Below are 22,637 nucleotides of genomic sequence, written 5' to 3'. Positions count from 1 at the left end.
AGTAGTGGCTTTCTATTACTAATCTTAAATTAGGCACCTGAAAATAGTAACCCACCTCAACTTTTCTGCCCAGGAACTCATAGCAAAATAATAAAACAGTACGAATAATGTCTGTGAAGTTGGTTACTAGTTCCTAGTTCCTAGTTCCTTATTCAAATTCAATTAAAGGGACAGTCACAAATATTTTTAAAAACAGATTTTAATACGTAATAACTGTCTAACTGATTTGTTATTGCATCAACATGTTAGCCTTAACCTCCTCTACTTCTTCCGGTCAAAGTTCAATAACATTTTATGCATTTACACCCTCTACGGCGAATAAGTAACTAGCTTTTACGAACGTTATAATACTTGACCTACTTCCTTTTTTCAAAATATTTTGGTATGGATCGATCACCCTTGACCTACTCTTCCATTTGCCACCCCAGTTCCGCGAACTTTTTTGCGTCTACGCCCTCTACGGCGAATAAGTAACTGGCTTTACGAACGTTATAACACTTGACCTACTTAATTTTTTCAAAATATTTTGGTATGGATCGATCACCCTTGACCTACTCTACCAATTGCTACCCCAGTTCCGCGAACTTTTTTGCGTCTACGCCCTCTACGGCGAATAAGTAACTGGCTTTACAAACGTTATAACACCTGACCTACTTAATTTTTTCAAAATGTTTTGGTATGAATCGATCACCCTTGACCTACTTTACCATTTGCCACCCCAGTTCCGCGAACTTTTTGGCATCTACGCCCTCTACGACGAATAAGTAACTGGCTTTACGAACGTTATAACACTTGACCTACTTAATTTTTTCAAAATATTTTGGTATAGATCGATCACCCTTGACCTTTTCTATCATTTTCCACCCCAGTTCCGCGAACTTTTTTGCGTCTACGCCCTCAACGGCGAATAAGTAACTGGCTTTTACGAACGTTATAACACTTGACCTATATATTTTTTTAAAAATATTTTGGTATTAATCGATCACCCTTGACCTACTTTACCATTTGCCACCCCAGTTCCGCGAACTTTTTTGCATCTACGCCCTCTACGGCGAATCAGTAACTGGCTTTACGAACGTTATAACACTTGACCTACTTAATTTTTTCAAAATATTTTGGTATGAATCGATCACCCTTGACCTACTCTACCATTTGCCACCCCAGTTCCGCGAACTTTTTTGCGTCTACGCCTTCTACGGCGAATAAGTAACTGGCTTTTACGAACGTTATAACACTTGACCTACTTAATGTTTTCAAATTAATTTGGTATGAATAACATTATTTCACATAATTGTTTTCTTTGTACACTATAATGGGTAATGTATTAGGTAAAACAACTTAGTTAAAAAAATTACTTTCGATCAAAATTGTTGTATTCTCTTTACAACTTTTATACCTCATGGAAGAATATGTGCTTTTTAATTGGCAATATTAATGGTTAAAGGATTATTAATGAATATCTTAATTTTGATATTATAAAGTCTATTAGCCTAAACCGTTTTCAGGTATTTTTTAAAAACATTATTTCAACATTTATTTTTGTGCGCTATAGACGGGTACTGTAGAAAATATAGTTTAAAAAATATTGTTTGTATTGTGTTTAAAACGACTATTATCACTCAAGGACTAATGTGCGTTTGAATTGTTAATTAATAAAGGATTATTAATGAATATGTTTCAGGTAACAGTTGATATCATGAAATTTAAAAAATCCACATTAGTGCCTATTTCACCCAATTGTTTAGTTTGTGAGATATAGACGGGTACTACAAATATAGTTTTAAAAATATTACTGTATATTGTGTTTAAACGACTATTATCACTCAATGAATATTGTGCGCTTTTAAATATTAACAGTAACAGTATTAATGAATATGTTAATTTTGCTGTTATAAGGTAGTGTAAACTGTTTTTAAGTAACAGTTGCTGTAATGACATTTGAAAAAAAAAACATTAGTTCAGCTTTGTTTTTTTTTGTGCGCTTATAGATGGGTACTGTAAGATGATGTCATTGTAGGCCTATGTGGGTGATTTTTAATTCAGAGATTTGTTCAAACATTCTAGGTCTACAGTGGTAAAACATTTAGTAATTTATAGATTTTATAATAAAAGACATTTATGCCATAAACGATATGCGTAAGAACACCATTTAAACAACTTAATGTGATGCTTAACATTTAGATACAATTATCTTCCTACATCATATTACCTAGGAAACAAAATGCAATGGGAAAAAAAATTGCTTTTGACAGTTTTGAAAGAAATTATTGTATAATGTTATATAAGTTATGAAAGAGTAGTAATAGGCATATTTAAATTGTTAAATAAAAAATTATTTCAGCTACTTACAGTTCAACATTACATTCGTTACATTACAATTATTGTATTGTTTTTAAAACAGCTTTCATCACCCAGGGAATGTGCGCTTTTTAATTGTTAATTAATAAAGGATTATTAATGAATATGTTTCACATTAAAGGTTAAGGCATATTTCACAATATGTTAATTTTGTTGTTATAAAGTCTATAAGCCTAAACCGTTTTTCAAACACTATTTCACCCAATTGTTTAGTTTGTGAGGTATAGACGGGTACTACAAATATAGTTTTAAAAATATTACTGTATATTGTGTTTAAACGACTATTATCACTCAATGAATATTGTGCGCTTTTTAATATTAACGGTAACAGTATTAATGAATAATATGTTAATTTTGCTGTTATAAGGTAGTGTAAACTGTTTTTAAGTAACAGTTGCTGTAATGACATTTAACAAAACCGTCAGTTCAGATTTGGTTTGTGCGCTTTTATAAAATGGGTACTGTAAGCAAGTTTAAAAAGATATTACATTGGGATCGATTGCAACTGTTTATTGAAGTGGGGTGGTATTGAATGACTATGCAGTGTGTCGTCACATGTTGACGTAAGAAGTTATTTATTAGTTCTTAGTTTATATACTACGATAGAGCCTACTTTAAATGCTGTTTTAATTTCAGGTAGTCATGTTCTACTTGTGTTGAAAAGTGTTAATGAATAAAACGGAATAAATAACTTGTGGTTATCGTTTTTAACCAAACTGTTGTATTTGTGTTTGCTTCAGAAATTATCTTCTAGAATCGTAACAAGTCAAAACAAAACTAAAATGAATTCGCCGTAAAAGGACATAGGTAAAAGTTCGCGGAACTAGTTTGGCAAATGGTAAAGTAGTCAAGGGTCATCTACCCATAACAAATTAATTATTCGCCGTAGAGGGCGTCGATGCAAAAACTATTTGGAAAAAATTAAGTAGGTCAAGTGTTATAACGTTCGTAAAAGCCAGTTACTTATTCGCCGTAGAGGGCGTAGACGCAAAAAAAGTTCGCGGAACTGGGTGGCAAATGGTAGAGTAGGTCAAGGGTGATCGATTCATACCAAACTATTTAAAAAAAATTAAGTAAGTCAAGTGTTATAACGTTCGTAAAGCCAGTTACTTATTCGCCGTAGAGGGCGAAGATGCAAAAAAGTTCGCGGAACTGGGGAGGCAAATGGTAAAGTAGGTCAAGGTTGATCGATCCATACCAAAACATTTTGAAAAAATTAAGTAGGTCAAGTGTTATAACGTTCGTAAAGCCAGTTACTTATTCGCCGTAGAGGGCGAAGATGCAAAAAAGTTCGCGGAACTGGGGTGGCAAATGGTAAAGTAGGTCAAGGTTGATCGATCCATACCAAAACATTTTGAAAAAATTAAGTAGGTCAAGTGTTATAACGTTCGTAAAGCCAGTTACTTATTCGCCGTAGAGGGCGTAGACGCAAAAAAGTTCGCGGAACTGGAGTGGCAAATGGTAGAGTAGGTCAAGGGTGATCGATTCATACCAAAATATTTTGAAAAAATTAAGCAGGTCAAGTGTTATAACGTTCGTAAAGCCAGTTACTTATTCGCCGTAGAGGGCGAAGATGCAAAAAAGTTCGCGGAACTGGGGTGGCAAATGGTAAAGTAGGTCAAGGTTGATCGATCCATACCAAAACATTTTGAAAAAATTAAGTAGGTCAAGTGTTATAACGTTCGTAAAGCCAGTTACTTATTCGCCGTAGAGGGCGTAGACGCAAAAAAGTTCGCGGAACTGGAGTGGCAAAAGGTAGAGTAGGTCAAGGGTGATCGATTCATACCAAAATATTTTGAAAAAATTAAGCAGGTCAAGTGTTATAACGTTCGTAAAGCCAGTTACTTATTCGCCGTAGAGGGCGAAGATGCAAAAAAGTTCGCGGAACTGGGGTGGCAAATGGTAAAGTAGGTCAAGGGTGATCGATCCATACCAAAATATTTTGAAAACATTAAGTAGGTCAAGTGTTATAACGTTCGTAAAGCCAGTTACTTATTCGCCGTAGAGGGCGTAGACGCAAAAAAGTTCGCGGAACTGGAGTGGCAAATGGTAGAGTAGGTCAAGGGTGATCGATTCATACCAAAATATTTTGAAAAAATTAAGCAGGTCAAGTGTTATAACGTTCGTAAAAGCTAGTTACTTATTCGCCGTAGAGGGCGTAAATGCATAAAATGTTATTAAACTTTGACCGGAAGAAGTAGAGGAGGTCAAGGCTAACATGTTGGTGCAATATCAACTCAATTAGACAGTTATTACGTATTAAAATCTGTTTTTTTTTTAATATTTGTGAATGTCCCTTTAATTGAATTTGAATAAGGAACTAGGAACTAGGAACTAGTAACCAACTTCACAGACATGTACGAATAAACACATTTGTTTGAACTCTAACTTTATTTTATAAACTCAAAAACAATCTCAAAATTAACATGCATTATCTCCTTATTTTCAAAATACGGCTGCATCAAGTTTTTTTACTCTAATAGTAACCCCCATGGGTTAATATTAGAGTAGTGGGTTATTATTATAGATTGACTTATAAGGTGGGTTACTATTAGAAAGAGGTTACTATTAGAAGATTTACGGTGTATTTGCATGTCGTCAAGGTGTCGTTTCTATGCCAGAGATTAAGTTGTTAATTTATGCTTAAATTAAGGTAGCATGGGGCCTAAACCATTTGTAATTTACCCTTTATAGTTGTACACAACAATAAATCATTATTAATAGGCTATAAACACTTTAAAATTATGACAAATTCCATGTATTTAATACGTACTAAACAATTCATTCTCCATTTATACATCTATTTAGAATAAAATACACCGTTCATATCGATCGTGTGACCTTCATCCTTTTAAAAATAGATTATAGCCATTATTCACAAAAAAACGCGAACACATTCATAAATAGTGTTTACCATTTGTAGTTATAGCAACTATAATAATATGAATTTTAAACGAATTGTTGTCACTAGTCGACGAGAAAGACAATTAATACCGTAAACCCTCGATTTTTAGGACCCTTGGATTGGCTTTTTTCGAGATGGGCTTCTTTTCGAGATTACATTTTCAAACTGTTAAGGGGACTTTTAGAATGATTGCTGTAAATGTCTATGTATTTCAAATTACACAGTAAAATCCCTATTCTTTTTTACATTTTTTTTATAAACGGCGTGGTAAAAAATATTACTAGACTAGATATAGGTGATATTACTTGAATTTTACGTTTCTGGTGTTTTTATTCATCTTCAGACGTGTTTTCGTGCTATGGTACAAACTATCCACTGCAACCCACCGGCTATGGTGTATTACTGAAAAAAAGTCTGTCTGGCTTTAGCAGCAGAATTTTGCCAAATTTTGTATTTGGCCATTTTAAGGAAAATTCATATTTCGTCTTGATTTCTGTTACATAAATTGGTTTATGTATATTTAACCAGATATTATATTTAATAATCCATAGATAATCTAAAAAAGCAATTAAAACATATACAACGTGAAATTAAGAACGCGTCAATTATTATCAACATTATTTATTATAACCTATTTTTGTATAATCTTAATTTCATAGGCGACCAAGAAAGAAAATAATACTATAGAAGTATGCCAAAAACTGGCTAATATTAATAATGCGCAATTTTGAGGAGCAATGTATTCCTAATTAATATCAAAGATAGTGTACTACACTATCTTTGTTCATAAATTGCGCCCCCAGCCGGCAGAGGTCGTGCGTGAACGATTTCCATTTCTGTTGTTTCAAACAACGACGCGTACGACGACGAGAAAAAAAGAGAAGGAAGAAGAGCGTGGCTGCGGCGAAATAAAACTCTATTTCGTGAGAAATACGTTTCTAAAACTATCTAGGTAATTGTTATCACGATCAAATAGTCTAACGTGTACTAGGATAACTAGCTCCTCTAATAAACTCTAGGCCTAGAGAGCAGGGCTAGCCTACTAGCTAACACTGGACTGGTAGTATAAAATAATAGGCCTGGCTGGCTGGGGCCTACTACTAGCCGGCCTAGATAGCCTAGGCTATGCCTAGAGCAGCTCGAGGCGGGAAAGAGAGAAAGTCGGCTTATTGGGCCTGCGCCTGATTAATGACTGTTCTTCCTAGGTAGGCATAGGACCTAGCCTCTAGACATCCAGTGGCCTAGGCCTACATGCGAAACGACTGACCGTATCCATTCTTTACTTTATTTAGTTTACTAATTAGGACTTTTCTAGGAATTGGGCCTGCCATGTTAATTGTTATATATGTTATTTAATATTATGACAATTTTTTTTTTAAAGCAGAGATTATCTTATCTGATCAACCAATGCAAAACTAGACCTATAGACTAGGCCGAGATCTCTAGGCCTATTATAACCTACTACGGTATCTCCTCTACTCTAGTACATTGGCTATTAACTTTATACAATTTTTTTCACTAATATTAGGCCTATATTATTTTAGGTTGAACTCATTACAGTATGTCGTTTCCTCCGCCTGGAAGGCCTGTTCATCATGTGCCTCCAATGCCACCAGGTATCCAACCAAGAGCAGCATTTGGGGCCTACCCCCGAATGCCAGGTAAGTTGCAGATGCTGTAAAAACAGATAATTTAATTGGGATTATTTAAAGATGTATTGTCCCTTGAAACACAAAAAAATGAAGGTAAAAATATTCTAAATTTAAATTGGCCATATCAAAGTAATATTAAAGTTATTCACTTTAAGTCGAAAATTCAAGCCAAAAGCAACAAGTTTACATAATTAACAGGTAAATTAGTTTGATTACATTTCGTCTGGAAAATCGTCGCGAGCAAAAGTAAACAAAGATTTCAAACCATGAGTACGCATTATGCATGCTAATTAGGATTGTTTACAACTCGTCACGGTTGAGAAGGTATTTTCACACAGATCGTGAGGAAGTTTTATGATTATGCATACAGAGTAGCCAAACAAGCGCGTTTCATTATGGGATATGTTTTGATCGAAAATTTTTAACAAAAAAACGTCTGTATTTCAGTTAAATGATTTTTTTTTCGACAAATTTTTGGTGATAGTTAATAACTATTATGATACTTCAAAATGACCCACCTTTTTTCAAAATCTGTTATTTTTTATTTTTTTGGAATTAGTCAAAGGGACAATACATCTTTAATATATTGATAATTAAATTGACTTAATAAGCAGAATACATAATTTAAGTACAGCTTTAAAAAAGTATAATTCTCGCACATTTTGTAAGTAAATGATGAGTATTCGGGTCATATAATATATAATGTATATGTACATAGACTTAGATGTTTCAACCTAATCATTTTATTTTTATTTTCAAGGTCAACCAGTTGGACCAATGAGGATGATGACAGTGGGGATGATGCAAAGGGGAATGGTAAGTCATTAAGATTGTATTTCATGTCGACACTGAAGTATAGTAGATGATGCTTAATTGTTATTGTGCAGACTTGTAGCTGCAGGTATCTAATGAGTTCAGACTTAAGTGTAGACTTGAAGCTGAAGAGGAGGACTAAAAACAAGCTTAAAAGCCAATGCCACCATAACATACGCATTTACTACTACCACTATCAAGATTCGAAGTACTTATTACAGTAGAACCTTCATTTTACGTACGGTATGGGACCAAAAGGCGTACGTAAAACATAGGATTCGTCAAATCCAAGTTAACCTTAAATTGACCCCCAAATACATAGATTGTAGCTAAAAAGGCTGCCGTGTTTGCCTACTTTATTGTACAGCATGCAGGAGGTGGTCACTAGCTAGGCCTTGCCTAGACTAATCTAGGCCAGGCTAGCTCTAACAGGCCTAGCAAGATGTGAGGCCTATCTAGAAAAGTACAGTATATACAGGCTGTATGATGTAAAATATTTGGCGTGGAAATTGAAAGTATATGTAATCTTTGTGATAAAAAGCTCTTAATAAATTAGAATGGATAATTAAAGATGTGACTCATCCACTAAATAGTATTGTAAGTTTTAATAGATCTGGTGGTACTGTAGAATTTGGCAATGCAAAGTTAAAACCAACTGTTTTAGAGACTCTTTTTTCCCATATGCTTGTCATCTATATAATGTACATTTTTCAAGATAATTAGTTAAGGTGTTACGTTTTTATATTATGTTTCTAAGCTCAGGAAAACAAATATCATGTATTTTTTTTTTTTACCATATTTAATGAGGGTGATCCATCCAGCAATTGCTGATCATTAGAGACCCTCAGAGGTTCACAAGACAAACATATACACAAGATGCTCTACATAAACAAAGTCTTATTACAAGTCTTTGGGAGTGGATTGTAATTGTAATGTTGTAATTTTGTCCTTAGAAAAAATCCTGACATGTGACGGGACTTGAATGTATGTTATAATTATGTGACAATAAATTGAATCTTGAATAGATATAATAAAATAATCTTTCTGTTAGCTGAACATACAACTACATAAATGTGAATAACTTGTTTATGTGTTTAGCATCCAGGTATGATGCAAGGTATGCCACAAAGACCAGTGATGCCACATCCTGCTACAACTACCGCTACTTCAGCTGTATGTAACATTGTATTATATTATAAATCCAAAGGCAAAATACTGAAAAAATGACAATGCTGTGGGTATCAGTGACAGGATCTCAATGGAGATACAAAAAAAGGCGAAAAGCTAAATCAAAACGATAAAGTAAAACAGCCAGAATATAATTAAAAAAAACTACTACCATAGTTCCCCGGGTATAATCCCACCTCGGGTATAAGCTAGGCCGATGTCAATTTTTTTTAAAAAACAATTCCCACCAAAAATAGAGTAATTTCCATGTAGAGAAAAAAAAATTCCACTATACAATTTAAACGATCCACCCCGTTACCAAACCTGGTTACGGCCCTGTCGCAGATATCTTCATCTTTTTGTTTCTAATTTAATTAATTTTCAGTTTATCACGGGGTGGATTAGAATTTGTTAAATTTTGTTACATGTTTTATCGTTTTTCATGATATTTTATTTATTTACAAAACATTGTATTTAACAATTACATTATTTGTAACCATTATTTTATTTGTAACCATTATTTTTACATCAGGACCAGAAACCAAAACAGAAGATTACAGTTTTTGTAGGAAATATATCCGAAAAAGCTCCAGATGGAATGATTAAACAACTATTACAGGTAAAAGATCTAAATGAAACATTTACTCTCTCTCAACACATCTTTATATTTAAATAAATTGCCAGATAGTGAGCTATTTAGTTACTATAGATAGTAAGTGAACTGAGAGTAGTTTCTGTGCTATTACTGTGTATTTTTTTTGTTTAATTTTAGAAATGTGGAATTGTTTTGAATTGGAAGCGTGTTCAAGGGGCGTCGGGAAAGTTGCAAGCCTTTGGATTCTGTGAATATGCTGACCCCGAGTCTGGCTTGCGTGCCATACGTGTACTACACGACCTCAAACTTGCCGAGAAAAACTTAGTTGTAAGGACAAAGTTTATTATTTTATTGCCAGGAACTTGTGCTTTTAAATTATTCTAATGATAAGAGTAAAAAATTTTTGTATAAATAAAGAATGTTAATGTTATGATTGTATATTAATTATATTTCTTTACCAGGTCAAAGTTGATCCGAAAACAAGAACATTACTTGACGAATATTTAGCTAGCAAGAAGAAAACTGGAGACACAGAGGTATAATTTGTTAAAATATAAAACAAAATAATGCATCAATATTTTGCACAAGATTAAAATGTTCTAGGAATGTTTGTGTTTGATAATTTGTCTGCACTGTAGAATAATTTTAACAATTGCTCAATTCCCTATAGGATGGTGAGACCGAAGAAGAGGAAGGTATAATAAATGAAGATGGACTAGACGAACAAGCTAAGAAAGTAGATAAAGCAATTGAAGAACAGATCAATATCATCCTGCAAGACCACCATCAGGCCCTAAACAGACAAGGTGTGTATTCTCAAACATTAAGTGCATTGCTCAAACATTAAGTACATTGCTCAAACAGTAGTGTATTGCTCAAACATTAAGTGCATTGCTCAAACACTAAGTACATTGCTCAAACAGTAGTGTATTACTCAAACATTAAGTGTATTGCTCAAACATTGAGTGCATTGCTCAAACATTAAGTGTATTGCTCAAACATTAAGTGCGTTGCTCAAACACTGAGTACATTGCTTAAACATGAGTGCATTGCTCAAATATTAAGTGCATTGCTCAAACATGAGTGCATTGCTCAAACATGAATGTTGCTCAAACATGAGTGCATTGCTCAATCATTAAGTGCATTGCTCAAACATTAAGTGCATTGCTTAAACATTAAGTGCATTGCTCAAACAGTAGTGCGTTGCTCAAACATAAGTGCATTGCTCAAACATAAGTGCATTGCTCAAACATAAGTGCATTGCTCAAACATTAAGTGCATTGCTCAAACAGTAGTGTGTTGCTCAAACATAAGTGCATTGCTCAAACATTAAGTGCATTGCTCAAACATTAAGTACATTGTTCAAAACATTAAGTACATTGTTCAAAACATTTGTATCTATTAAATGTTTAATACAATTCTAAAACTTAACTTATACTAATTCTAATTTTTCAGATGATAAAGATAATGATAAAAAGAAAAAACCAAGAGAAGATAGGAGAGAAGTAAGTGAAATGAATGAGTAATTTGTTGCTAAAGTCTGTTCTTAATGTTATGGATTACCAATGTTTTTTAGGTCAGGAACGCTTGATTCAAGTCAGGCGTCCACAATGAGCTGCAAGCCCACAAACTGAAGAAAGACTGTCCTTGTTGATATTCAGAAGTTAGGTAGTAGAATCAGTTGATCTTAACAGGCGTTTGTGCCTTTCTATCTCACAAAATAAAGATAATGATATCATTGTCATTATTTTCTTTGTAGGAAAGCGTAGATGACATGGAGTTGGAGGAAGATAAAAAAAATCTGATCTTTCGAGAAATAGACAGATTTCGCGATACCTACAAAGTAAGTCAACTAATACTTCTATTCATTTTAAATATTAAATTTTGTTTTATTCTCCCTTTAGGTGGTCGTATAAACATTCTAATTCTTTACAATATTTCCTAACCCTCTCAATGCATTACATCATGTTTGTTTTGCAAATCTTTAAAACATCAAAATTAATAAATATGATTCCACCGCAAGCATGCTTTACAATTACCCATAATTGTCATACTTCTAGTGTCCCCCTAAAATTGTAAATGACTCGGAATTTAAGGTGAATTTGTATACTCTAATCGCCCTTAAAAAATGTCCAAATTAAACTCATTATTATGAACCTTATTATGCCCTACAACTTTCTAATAGAAGTCATTATAGTTGAGTCATATTTTAATTGCTCTGGTTAAGTAGCTGTGTTTCTTTTGGTGCGTCTGTGTGTGTTTGCGATGTTGTCAACTTCATTTCGAGCAAATTTTAATACGCCTTGTACTCGTGTGTATAAAATGCTAGGTGTTACAATTGCGAACACCAGAGGACGCCATAACATCCTGTGGCTACCCATAATGCCGTTGGAAATTCATTGTAGTCCCGTCAGTCAACCATTACATATTGTGCTTTGGTAAGTTAAAAAATTTAAGAAATTATCCTTGAGGCAGGAATTTTAAGGTATGTGTGATTTATTAACCCTTCAATTCACCCCTTCCAACAACCCCTCCTGCATACACCATGGCAATTCTTATTTTTTTATATTTTCATTTATTTTTAAATATTTAATTCTCTTTACCTCTGCATTCCTGGCTTTTAACTTAAATAAATATGTTATGCTTCTTAATTTGAGACTTAAACCCCAACAATAGTTAGTAAACATTTAGAAAATGGTGGACTTGAATTTTAATACAAGGTAAGATTATTTAATTATTTGTAGTTAAGTATTAACAAATTCACTTCCATAGCATTCGTCAAGGAATTGCAAAAGTTGCCATCAAGGAATTCATAATGGATAGAAAGCTGAAGAAGATAAAGAATAGTTTTGCCAGATATCATAGACTTAATGTTCTTTAAGGTATTCCATTTACAGTACTTAGTAACATTATGTTAAGTATTTGTGCAAATGAAAGAACAATAAAAAGATAAATGCAAACATTATTATTTATTAACTATTAATAAAGATGTTTACCCCTGATCCATTATAATTATCAGTTAATTTATACAGCTTTATTTCATTATTAATTGTAAAAGTAAATGATCTTACAATCACATTATTTAGTTTGAAACTCGTATCTACCAGTAAGCTTAATGCTGAACTTAGTGATAATATAAATAGTATGACAGTATAACAATTTTAATCATAAAATCATTTAAATCATTAGGTTTATTAAAGGGTTTAGAAAATGACAAATTTGAAGCATGTTGGTTTTACGATGCATGCTCATTCTGTTTAGTGTAGACTTTCTCAAATTATGTATTTAAAAAGTTATTCATCATATCTTACATCTGTTTAGATCTTGTATGCACATTTGTAATTAGAATTAAAATGTTGATGCTGTTATATTAATTATAAAATTGATTATGAATATGATAGTTACCAACGTCCAATTATAATTTGATGCCTTTACTCTGAACATAGCAATATACATATTTTCTTTGATGTTCTTGATGTTAAATTTTATCTTTGACTATATTGATTCTTATTCGCAATATTATGAATAACACATTTTCTTCATAGCCTTAATGACATTTTTACTCAACAGCATAACAACAGCCCCTTTCTTTCACAGCGATGATAACATTTTCATTATTTATAAACAGTGATTTTATACTGGTTGTAATTAGTAACATGCCTATGCATTATGCATGTTCTACGACAAGTATGGAACCTCTCCGTATGCGTGGACGGTCAAAGGTCAAGTGGTTGATGACGGTTCTCGATACAAGTATTGATTGTGTATGACAGTGTGATGCTATATAGATAATTTATTTGTGCATATATTATCAACAATATTTTTACTTATTTACTAGGGAAGAGATTATGTCAATGACAATCATACTTAATTACATTCATTGTCAATCAAACCCATTGGGGTTTGATGTTATAGAATGATTGACGAGGTGCAGAAAATATTGCATCATTTTCTTTAAATATGAAATTATTTAAAAATTAATTGTCAAATAATTATGTTTTTATATTTGGCTTGCATTTCTGATCAATCTCGAGCTGATCTTAAGAATGAAAATTTAACTGTAATAAAGTTTTGTTTCAGTGAGCTATATTCTGTTATATCTACAGTATCTAAAATGCAAGTCTTTCAATTTCTTTCCAATTGCAATGTACATATGATGCACAATACCCATCCTATAAACTATTTACTGTTTCAGGAAAAAAGTTTAAATTGATAATGACTGTCTTACTAACATATTGGATATTTTTTCATCCCAATAATTTTTCAGGCTGACAGAGATAAAGAAGAAAACAAGGATAAAGAAAAAGAAAGACGAGAAAGAAAGGAGCGAGAGAAAGAAAGAGAACGGCAACGTGAAAGAGATCGAGAAAAGGACCGTGAAAGAGAACGGGAGAGGGAGAAAAAAGAAAAAGAAAGAAAGCGAGAACGAGAGAGGGAGTTAGAACGTGAACGAGAAAGAGAGATGAGAGGACGCAGCAGGGATGAACGTGATGCAAGGTAAATAATCAAGCTGATTAAAGTGAAGCAAACTGATAACCCTTTTGCAAAAGTTCTGTTACTGTTTAAACACGATCAATTGTTAGTGTGGTAATAGTCATACTTTTAAAGCTCAGGTACAGGCATGAATTTTAAATATAATAACTGGTTAATTGTACATAAATAAAATATTTGTAATAGAAATCAAGACCAAAAACTTGAATTTCCCTCAAATACAAAATTTGGCAAAATTCTGCTATAATAACCAGGAAGACTTTTTTTCAGTAGTTAGGTAGTTTAACCTAATGTAATAACATGTCTGGTGACTCCATAGAAGGTGAAAAAAAGATGGTGGATATCAGTAGATAATTTTTGCTGTAACATGAATATAAAATAATAGAAATTATTATAATTAAGATAAATTTATATATCTTTCATTATTTTTAGGAGAGACAGAGAGCGCGAGCGAGACCGGGAGAGGGAACGAGAAAAGGAGAGGGATTTTGACGAAGAAGAGGAATATGAACGAAGAAAGTTAGAGAGGAAATTACGAGAAAAGGAAGATGCTTATCAAGAGGTAAGATACTTTAAATTATGACATCATCAATTATGACATCATCAATTATGACACAATCATTTATGACATAATCATTTATGACATCATCAATTATGACATCACAATGGTTGTAACAATTTTGAACGACTGAATTGTCTGTCTTTTAGCGTGTAAAGGAGTGGCTATCACGAGAAAGGAAGAAGAAAAGAGACAACGAAAAACTAAAAGAGATCCACGCTGATGAGAGGATTGAACAAGAGAAAGAAGCTAAACGACTAAAAGAGTTTTTGGAGGATTACGATGATGAAAGAGATGATCCAAAATACTACAGGTAAGTTATCAGCATTTATAAAAGAGATTGCAAACTTTGATTGGGAAAGACTTACTTTATCATTGGAGCTAAGATAGGTGTTAGGAGTGCCCATTGTTTTCGAGGACTGGCATTTTATTAGTTCGCTTTGTTGTCTAATTTATTGAAATACGTGTGTTATTAGTTATTATCATTGTTTTTCTATGAAACTGGCATTTTAATGATTTGTTATGTTGTCTAGTTTAATATGAGTGTTATTTGTTAATATTTTTCTTTCCACAGAGGAAGTGCTTTAGAACGAAGGAAGAAAGAAAGAGAAAAAGAAATGGACTTGGACATAAAGGATCGCAAGCGAGAACGGGAAGAGATTGAGGAGATAAAACGGAAATTACTAGAAGAAGGACGTGAAGATGTCGATGAGGAGATAGAGCGATTAGAGAAGGAACGAGATGCTCATAAAACGAAGCAGTTGCATATGGTGGTGATGTCTCCACATTCAGCAGCAGAGGACAGCAAACAGGTTCGGATGAAACCAGCATTTGCGCCAGTACAGGTAACACATCATTGCTATACTATACAAATGATGCACAAGTATAAATTTGTGTGTTAGTGGAGATGCGGCGACAACAACATTTATTTACAACATTGTAAATACCCGAGAGTGCGCCGCATCTCCACTAACGTAGGAATTTAGACTTGTGCATTATTTATTTATAACATGGGTCCATGAACTATTTTCACTTTTACCATTTTGGGTGAATACACCTAGGCCCAGCCTAGAAAGAAGCTAGGCCTACAACGGCAAGCACCACTGTTCGGCGACCAAATCACAGCCTAGCCTTAGGGTCAAGCCTATAGCTAGTCTAGGCCTAGCAAAACAGTCGTGTAGCAAGTGACAAGAGATAGAAGTGGTGTTTTTTTATGAACCCATGTTATAAAATATTATATGACATGCTATTCACAAAGATGTAAGTGCAATAACAGGCAATAGATTATTCAAACTGTCGGTTGTCGCATTATTGCTTAAGTAAAACATACACTACCCATAACAATTAAGGTTGCCAAAAAGGTACCCTACTAGAAATAAACAAATCATGGGCCTGCTAAGTACCTACTTATAAAATATAAGGGTTTTGAGAAGAAATTTTAAAATCTTTTCCTCAGTTTGTTAAAATTCATTCTTTTATTTCAGACTGAAGTCCAAGAACAGATTTTAACAACAAGTGCAAAAGTAATGTCGCAGATTAAAATTAATTGTCCATTTGGAAATTTACTTTTGGCATTGTAAAATACACCCTGTTCTAAATTAATCTCTTTTTTTTTCATTGTGGTTAATTCCATTATTTTATATCACTATAATCTAAATCCTAATGATCATTATACTATTTATATTTTCATCATTATTGTTGTCATCACTAAGACATTTTAATATCATCATCATAATCGTTTGGTGGTTCGATGGTCTGTCATTAACTTTTTTGAGTTCTATGTTGATATTTCCTATTCCACTAGTTATAACTTTTTATAATGATAACAGTATTTGAAGAGATATATACAGTAATTTATCAAAGTCTTTATTATTACTAGGAGTGGTTTATTTATTTTAATCTTTAATAACATATTTGATGAAATAAGAAGTTTTTAATTTTTGTTATAGTTTTTGTTTTTTAATAATTGTTTTGCAACTGAACTAAACTTAAGCTGAAAAAAATGTGATGGTTCTATATATAAAAATGATGATGTCATATTGCTACCATATTTGGGCACATGGCACTTTTTTTCTCAAACTAGTTTAACAAAGAAATAATTTATTTTAGAGTGCAGATAATGGGGACTCAGCAACCCCTGAAAGTGCCTCACCATTAAAGATGGAACAAGACACGGCCTCATCAGGAGCTGAAGATTCCGAACCTCTTCCGGCACAATCTAAGATTGGATTTGGAGGTCTTAAGTTGGGTAAGAATCATTTCATTTATATCACTTTCCTAATAACTTGAATAAAGTGGAGGAGCCTAAATGACAGCATACTGTAGATTGTAATGAATAGGCTCCTCATCAGTCCCATCAGAATTGTTTATTAGTATGGCTTGTCTGATTTCTTTTTTACTTGCTTATATTGTTAAGAAGGTTACCTTTTCAAAGGTAGTTTAAGACTGCTGTCCCAGTACATTTGCAGACATTTTGGCACCCCATGTGCAGCTCTGGGTTACGCCACTGCCCATATTCATGTATGCATGAAATAGCACAAAACGTATGGGTAACTGCACTCTTTACTATGCTAAATGATTTGTCTTAGGACTAGTGTTTGTGTTATTATGGGCTAGTAGTAGCCCTTCTAAAGGCTAACTGCTTTCTCGTCTTGTATTACTATGCCAATGATTAATCCTATGCTAGTATTACTGTTAATATGGGGCTATTTGTAGCCCTTCTAAAATTTAATTTTTTTACTCTGAGTTGGGGCTAGTAGCCCATCTAAAATTAATTTTTGTATTCTCTTAGTAGGGGCTAGTAGTCCATCTCAGGGAAAGAAAAACAAGAAAATGTCTTTAGTTGAAGTGTTCAACCAGGATGATGAAGATGGATCGGATTCATCCCGCAAACGACGTAAACTCATTCCAATTGAATACACAGAAGAAGAGAAGAAAGCAGTTGAGATGACAAAGAACATGTCATCATCAGAGGATAAAAAGAAAGTGATTAAAACGATAATTGATAGAATCCCAACATCAAAAGATGAATTGTTTGGTTATAAAGTTGATTGGGCAATTGTAGACGAGGTAAGCTTTTGGGTGATAAAGCGTGGTTCCCACTAGGACGTAATGCAAGGACGTAAAGACAACGCAAGTGTGTTGACCAATGACAAGCGACAATTCAAATAATCCATCGCTTGTGTCAAATTAATTACGTTGCGTTACGTCCTTGTGTTGCGTCTCTAGTGGGAACCAAGCATAATAATAAATTACCAATACAGTCAACTCTCCCTCTTCGGCTTGCCTGATATTTTTCAGGTATTTAGAGCATGTTTTTAATGGTACAAAAAGAATTTGGAACCTCTTGTACCACCAGAAAAGTTGTGTAGTTTTGGGAGATATGCTGGCTTTTAAATAAGTCTTGTATTAATAGTGTCCACTATATTCTAAAAATGTAGTAAAAATTTTAGCTTACACTAAGCACAAATTAATCTATTGGAAATTAAAATCTCAGACATTTACCTCTCAGAAATTTTTTCTCTTACAAATTAATCTCTTGGAATTTATTTTATCCAACTTTGTATTGAAATATAATTAATTTTCTTAATTTCAGTCACTGATGGAGCGAAGAATCAAACCTTGGATTAACAAAAAAATTGTGGAATACATTGGAGAAGAGGAACCAACGTTAACAGAATTTATATGTACAAAGTTATTAGCTCACAGTCCTGCATCCAGTATATTACAGGATATCACAATGGTTGGTGTATTTGTTTATTGCGTGTACAATTCCATAGACTTGTTATAAAGCTCTGTCTACACTATCAAACTGACAAAAAAAGTGTGGTGTCCCCATATATGGTAGTGATATGAAATCATCATGTCCATACAGTATATGGGAACATCGCATTTGTTTGTCACATAAATTTTGATTTATATATAAACTTTATTTATTCACGAGACTGATGTGCAGTACAACTCGTTCAATCAACATTGATTGTTTTTACACAAGTTTGTGAAATTACAAAAGAATCCAGCACCATATAAATACGAAAAAAAGAAAGAAAACAAAAATTGAAAAGAAAAATTACAGCAGAATCCCTTCCATCTGACACCCCTATTTAGGGAACACCATACCGGTACTTCCCGCGTAAACGGGTACCCCTATCCAAGTGTCTCTTTTATAGTGATTCTACTGTAGTACAAAATAAATGGTAGTGTAGACAGAGCTTAAGAAATAGATTGTCAACACAATTACAGCTCGAAAACCATTTAAAGATGTATTGTCCCCCTGAAAAAATAATTCAGAACAAAATTTTTGTTGAATATTCCATTTTAATGTAACATAATAGTTATCCACTTTGACCAAAAATTGGATCGAAAAAAAATGTATTTACCTGAGAAAAATGTAATTTAAAGCAAAAAATGGTCAAATTGGCTGCCAGCCAATGGATTTTTGGTTGAATTTAACCATTTATTTTGTCATTTTATAAGTGAAAATATTTTTTTTTTCGTTTTTTTTTCTATGGAAGTGATTAACTTGATTAAAACTACAAAATAACATATTCAAAGTCTGATTTAAATAATCTTCATTTTTCATGTTTTTGGGGACAATACATCTTTAAGAGAGACAACCATTGAATATAACTACAATCAGATACACCGATTTGAAGTCATGTAGTTAGACATGCATCACTACATCTCCATTGTAGCCTGTTGAGCATCACTTAGCTAAGTTTACCCTCTAGTAGTTTAATAATATCTCTATAGAAATTACCCATCTTGCCCGAAGATATTTTATCGGGTATAATATAGGTCATATGATAAATTTGAGCTTGGCAATTTGCAAGTCATCAAATGTAATTTAAATTTAACGGTACAATAAAAAAGAATTGTATTTTTTCAACCAACTTCACTATTCAACATGCATACACAGGTACATGTATATGCCAATATTTGAATAATTAATATACTAGTATGAGATAAGAATAATCTCAAAGCGGTAAACAAACATTATTTTGTAACAGTTGTTCATTTAACATAGTCAATATATATAGCCCACTACATAGTCAATATATATTTATGCGTTCTGGTCTTAAGTTACGAGCTCCCCGTTCAAAACATAATAGACATAATTTTTCTTTTGTAATGAACTCAATAAGATTATATAATCAGTGTGCAATTAGATAATGTTAATTTTAATATACAGTAATAATTAATAGTAATATATATATATACAGTATTTTAAAAAAAAGTTTTATTGAATAATATTCAAGTTCGCCTATTTTTACGTACATTTCTAAGTTTTATTTTTATATATTTATATTTTTGTCATTTTTATATGTATTTTTGTATGTGTACGCCATTTGGAAAACGAATTTCCAACAGTTTTATGATGGACCAATAAATATTATCTTATAGGTATTGGACGAAGAAGCCGAAGTGTTTGTTGTCAAGATGTGGCGTGTTTTAATCTATGAAGTAGAGGCCAAGAAGCAAGGACTCGTTAAGTAGCAGTATTTTATTTCTATCATGTGACCTACAATACTTTTGGGTGTCAAATATTTAGGTCGTAACGTAAGTTTTGTCAGGAAGATAAACCCCATGAGATTGCTACTGCAGTATGATGTTGTGAGCATCAGAACACTGATTGACAAACTTCTTTTTTTTTTAACGGTACTACATTATATGTTTTTTGTTGGTACACTAAAGGCCAATTTACACAGATGAGCCGTAACAGTATTAAAAATATAGAATCTATGTTATTTCTTATGACCATTTACACAAAACGCGGAGTGGACGGGCTGACTCAGGATAAATACAGATTCTATGTGGGACAAGCTACATAGTTTTTCACTTACCGTTACCACTTGTCTGTGTAAATTGGCCTTTACATACAACCCCACCCCAACACCCCTTTCTTTTTATGGACATTGTACTCCAGTGTGTTTCGCGATGGTACATCCCCTCGGCTTCCACATTCTTCTTTTAAAGTTGAACTACAGCCTGTATATATATATTGGAATGCCGAGAGACAAACACCACCATTTTGGAAGTTACATTGACGAGGGAAAGAAATTAAATTTGTCATATACAATGAAATATTTTGCCATTTATTATGTTGTCATCAAGTTGGCACTAATGCTTTATGTATGTGACATCTTTGTTTGACTTGTATATGTCAAGTATTGAGATATTCATGACAAGTTTTGATTAGACTTGTTAGCATACACCCTGAGGTAGCTTCTAACAATACACCCCAAGGTGGCTTCTAAGCGTACACCCCAAGGTGGCTTCTAAGCGTACACCCTGAGGTAACTTCTAAGCATACACCCTGAGGTGGCTTCTAAGCGTACACCTTGAGGTGGCTTCTAAGCATACACCCTAAGGTGGCATGTTTGTTTATGCAGATTACGATGTTAACAAGCATACTGTATATCGTTTTTATAATTGTAACACAATTTGTTACGTTCAAATGAATAAATTAGTGAACTTGTAGGTTATAAATATTGAGTGTTATCATTTAATTCTATTGTTGTTCTCTGTTCCAATCTTTTCTTTGTATTTCAAATAATTTTGCCGTTGGCCCGGAGGCTATATTTCGGTTACCTCTTTCGCGACTCTACAGAGGTCGGTCGGTCGGTAAACACTAACTCAAATTTGAGCACGCGACTGCAGCCATGTATATGGCCTTGTTTAGGTTAAAATAAAATGAATAAAAAAATGAAATTTAAAAAAAAAACTATTTATATATATACTAACAAATTCGAAATAGTTTTAATTTTAAACTTTTCACTCAAGGCAAGATTTCCTTGTGCTTTAGGTTAGAATAAAACGACTATAAAACTAAAAAGAAAAAAAAAATGTTGCTTGCTCTCATGCCAACACTAGAATCCCGGAGAGTCGACAAAAATATTACACATAAAGAGATTTGCTAATACACAAATTAAAATGAGATGATATAGCAATTAAGATCATCCCGATTGTTTGAATATTTAAGTAGTACTATCGTGACGGAATAAGTGAATTGTCGAGCGTATAAGGAAAAATACCAAAACCGAATCAAGTCACAGGCTATGCCATGTCTCGTCAAAATGTATGAAGAATTCAAAAGCATTTTAAAAACGCCCTTTGCACGTTAGAAAACTTAGTTCTCGAGTACAGAACGCGAGGACTTGCTCGCACACAATGCGAGGACTTACGCGCAGCACAAGTAATTTGACCAACTCACACGCAACAATTCGGATAACCAGTCGATCTTCAATGGTCAACTTACGTTATACGTCATTGCGTTGTATCCTAGTGCGAATAGGTTGAATTGAACATGTTTTCTTGTAATTCTAATGTAAGCCTAGGACCTGCTTTGAATAGCTAATCAGCAACACGTATTGCACTCGACGTGCCCTCAAACGATACATGTTTCGTAAACATATCTCTTACATGTTACCAGTGAAAAGACAAGTGTGTCCAATAGTTAATAACTAATTTATTCGTCTTTTAATAAAACCTTTAAAAAAAAGGAAAAAAAAACCATTTCTTTTTCGAACTACTTTATTTTTCAACCAGTTCCTCATATCCATTTCTTTCCCATAACATATAATTCACTTTCCCTGTAAACATAGATATATTTTTATATATATCTTTCGATAATCAGCAACTCTAACCAAATCTATCTTCGATATATTATTATATTTGATATCACTTTACATTTGTGTAGGAAACGGTCCCATACTTCACCGTTACTTGTTACACACACTAGTGGTGCATTATATACAATTTGTGAACGTATAAACTACCAAACTGTGTAAAAGTATAAATCAGATTTAGCAATAGTTAGATATAGACGAATGCTTTACTACTATTTATATATACACCTAATCTACTTGTATTTACATTGTGAAGTGTTCTATAATTAAGCGATGTGCCTATATTGGTCAGTGGAGTTGGTGAAATGCCCTGTTCAAACTAGAGATCAGCAGCGAAAGTGTAGTAAGTAGGCCTAGCTAGCCTACTGGGACAGTACCTCTCTAACCTGTGAAATACTGTGAAGTAAACTAAAGCGTGGTTCCCACTAGAACGCAACGCAGCGACGTATTGACGCAAAGTGATTTATTG

At 33.2% G+C, this 22,637-nt stretch overlaps 1 protein-coding gene across 6 annotated transcripts; it reads left to right on the top strand.

Moving 5' to 3' along the window:
* The first annotated feature begins 6,078 nt into the window (after positions 1-6,078).
* On the top strand, positions 6,079-21,029 carry LOC144851847 (RNA-binding protein 25-like). Of its 6 annotated transcripts, none has more exons than XR_013614232.1 (20): positions 6,079-6,215; positions 6,808-6,924; positions 7,676-7,731; positions 8,827-8,901; positions 9,428-9,514; positions 9,668-9,817; positions 9,952-10,026; positions 10,161-10,296; positions 10,946-10,995; positions 11,250-11,333; positions 13,758-13,987; positions 14,414-14,543; positions 14,690-14,853; positions 15,115-15,385; positions 16,025-16,063; positions 16,650-16,788; positions 17,332-17,609; positions 18,136-18,282; positions 19,944-20,761; positions 20,862-21,029. XR_013614232.1 is itself a non-coding variant. In XM_078709492.1 (19 exons), the coding sequence occupies exons 2-19, from the start codon at positions 6,825-6,827 to the stop codon at positions 20,034-20,036; spliced, it is 2,301 nt and encodes a 766-aa protein (XP_078565618.1). In that variant the 5' UTR covers positions 6,079-6,215; positions 6,808-6,824; the 3' UTR covers positions 20,037-21,029. The 6 variants fall into 6 exon arrangements, 4 of the variants coding, with proteins under 4 accessions (XP_078565618.1, XP_078565619.1, XP_078565617.1 ...); XR_013614231.1 differs by having other exon boundaries at positions 19,944-20,836; positions 20,887-21,029; XM_078709492.1 differs by having other exon boundaries at positions 8,827-8,893; positions 9,423-9,514; positions 19,944-21,029.
* Positions 21,030-22,637: the final 1,608 nt, after the last annotated feature.

This window comes from Antedon bifida, chromosome 9, assembly GCF_963402885.1.
Source record: "Antedon bifida chromosome 9, ecAntBifi1.1, whole genome shotgun sequence".
In the NCBI taxonomy this organism is placed as follows: domain Eukaryota; kingdom Metazoa; phylum Echinodermata; class Crinoidea; order Comatulida; family Antedonidae; genus Antedon; species Antedon bifida.
Note: the sequence above shows the minus strand (reverse complement) of the source record. Positions and strands in the feature narration are given on the sequence as shown.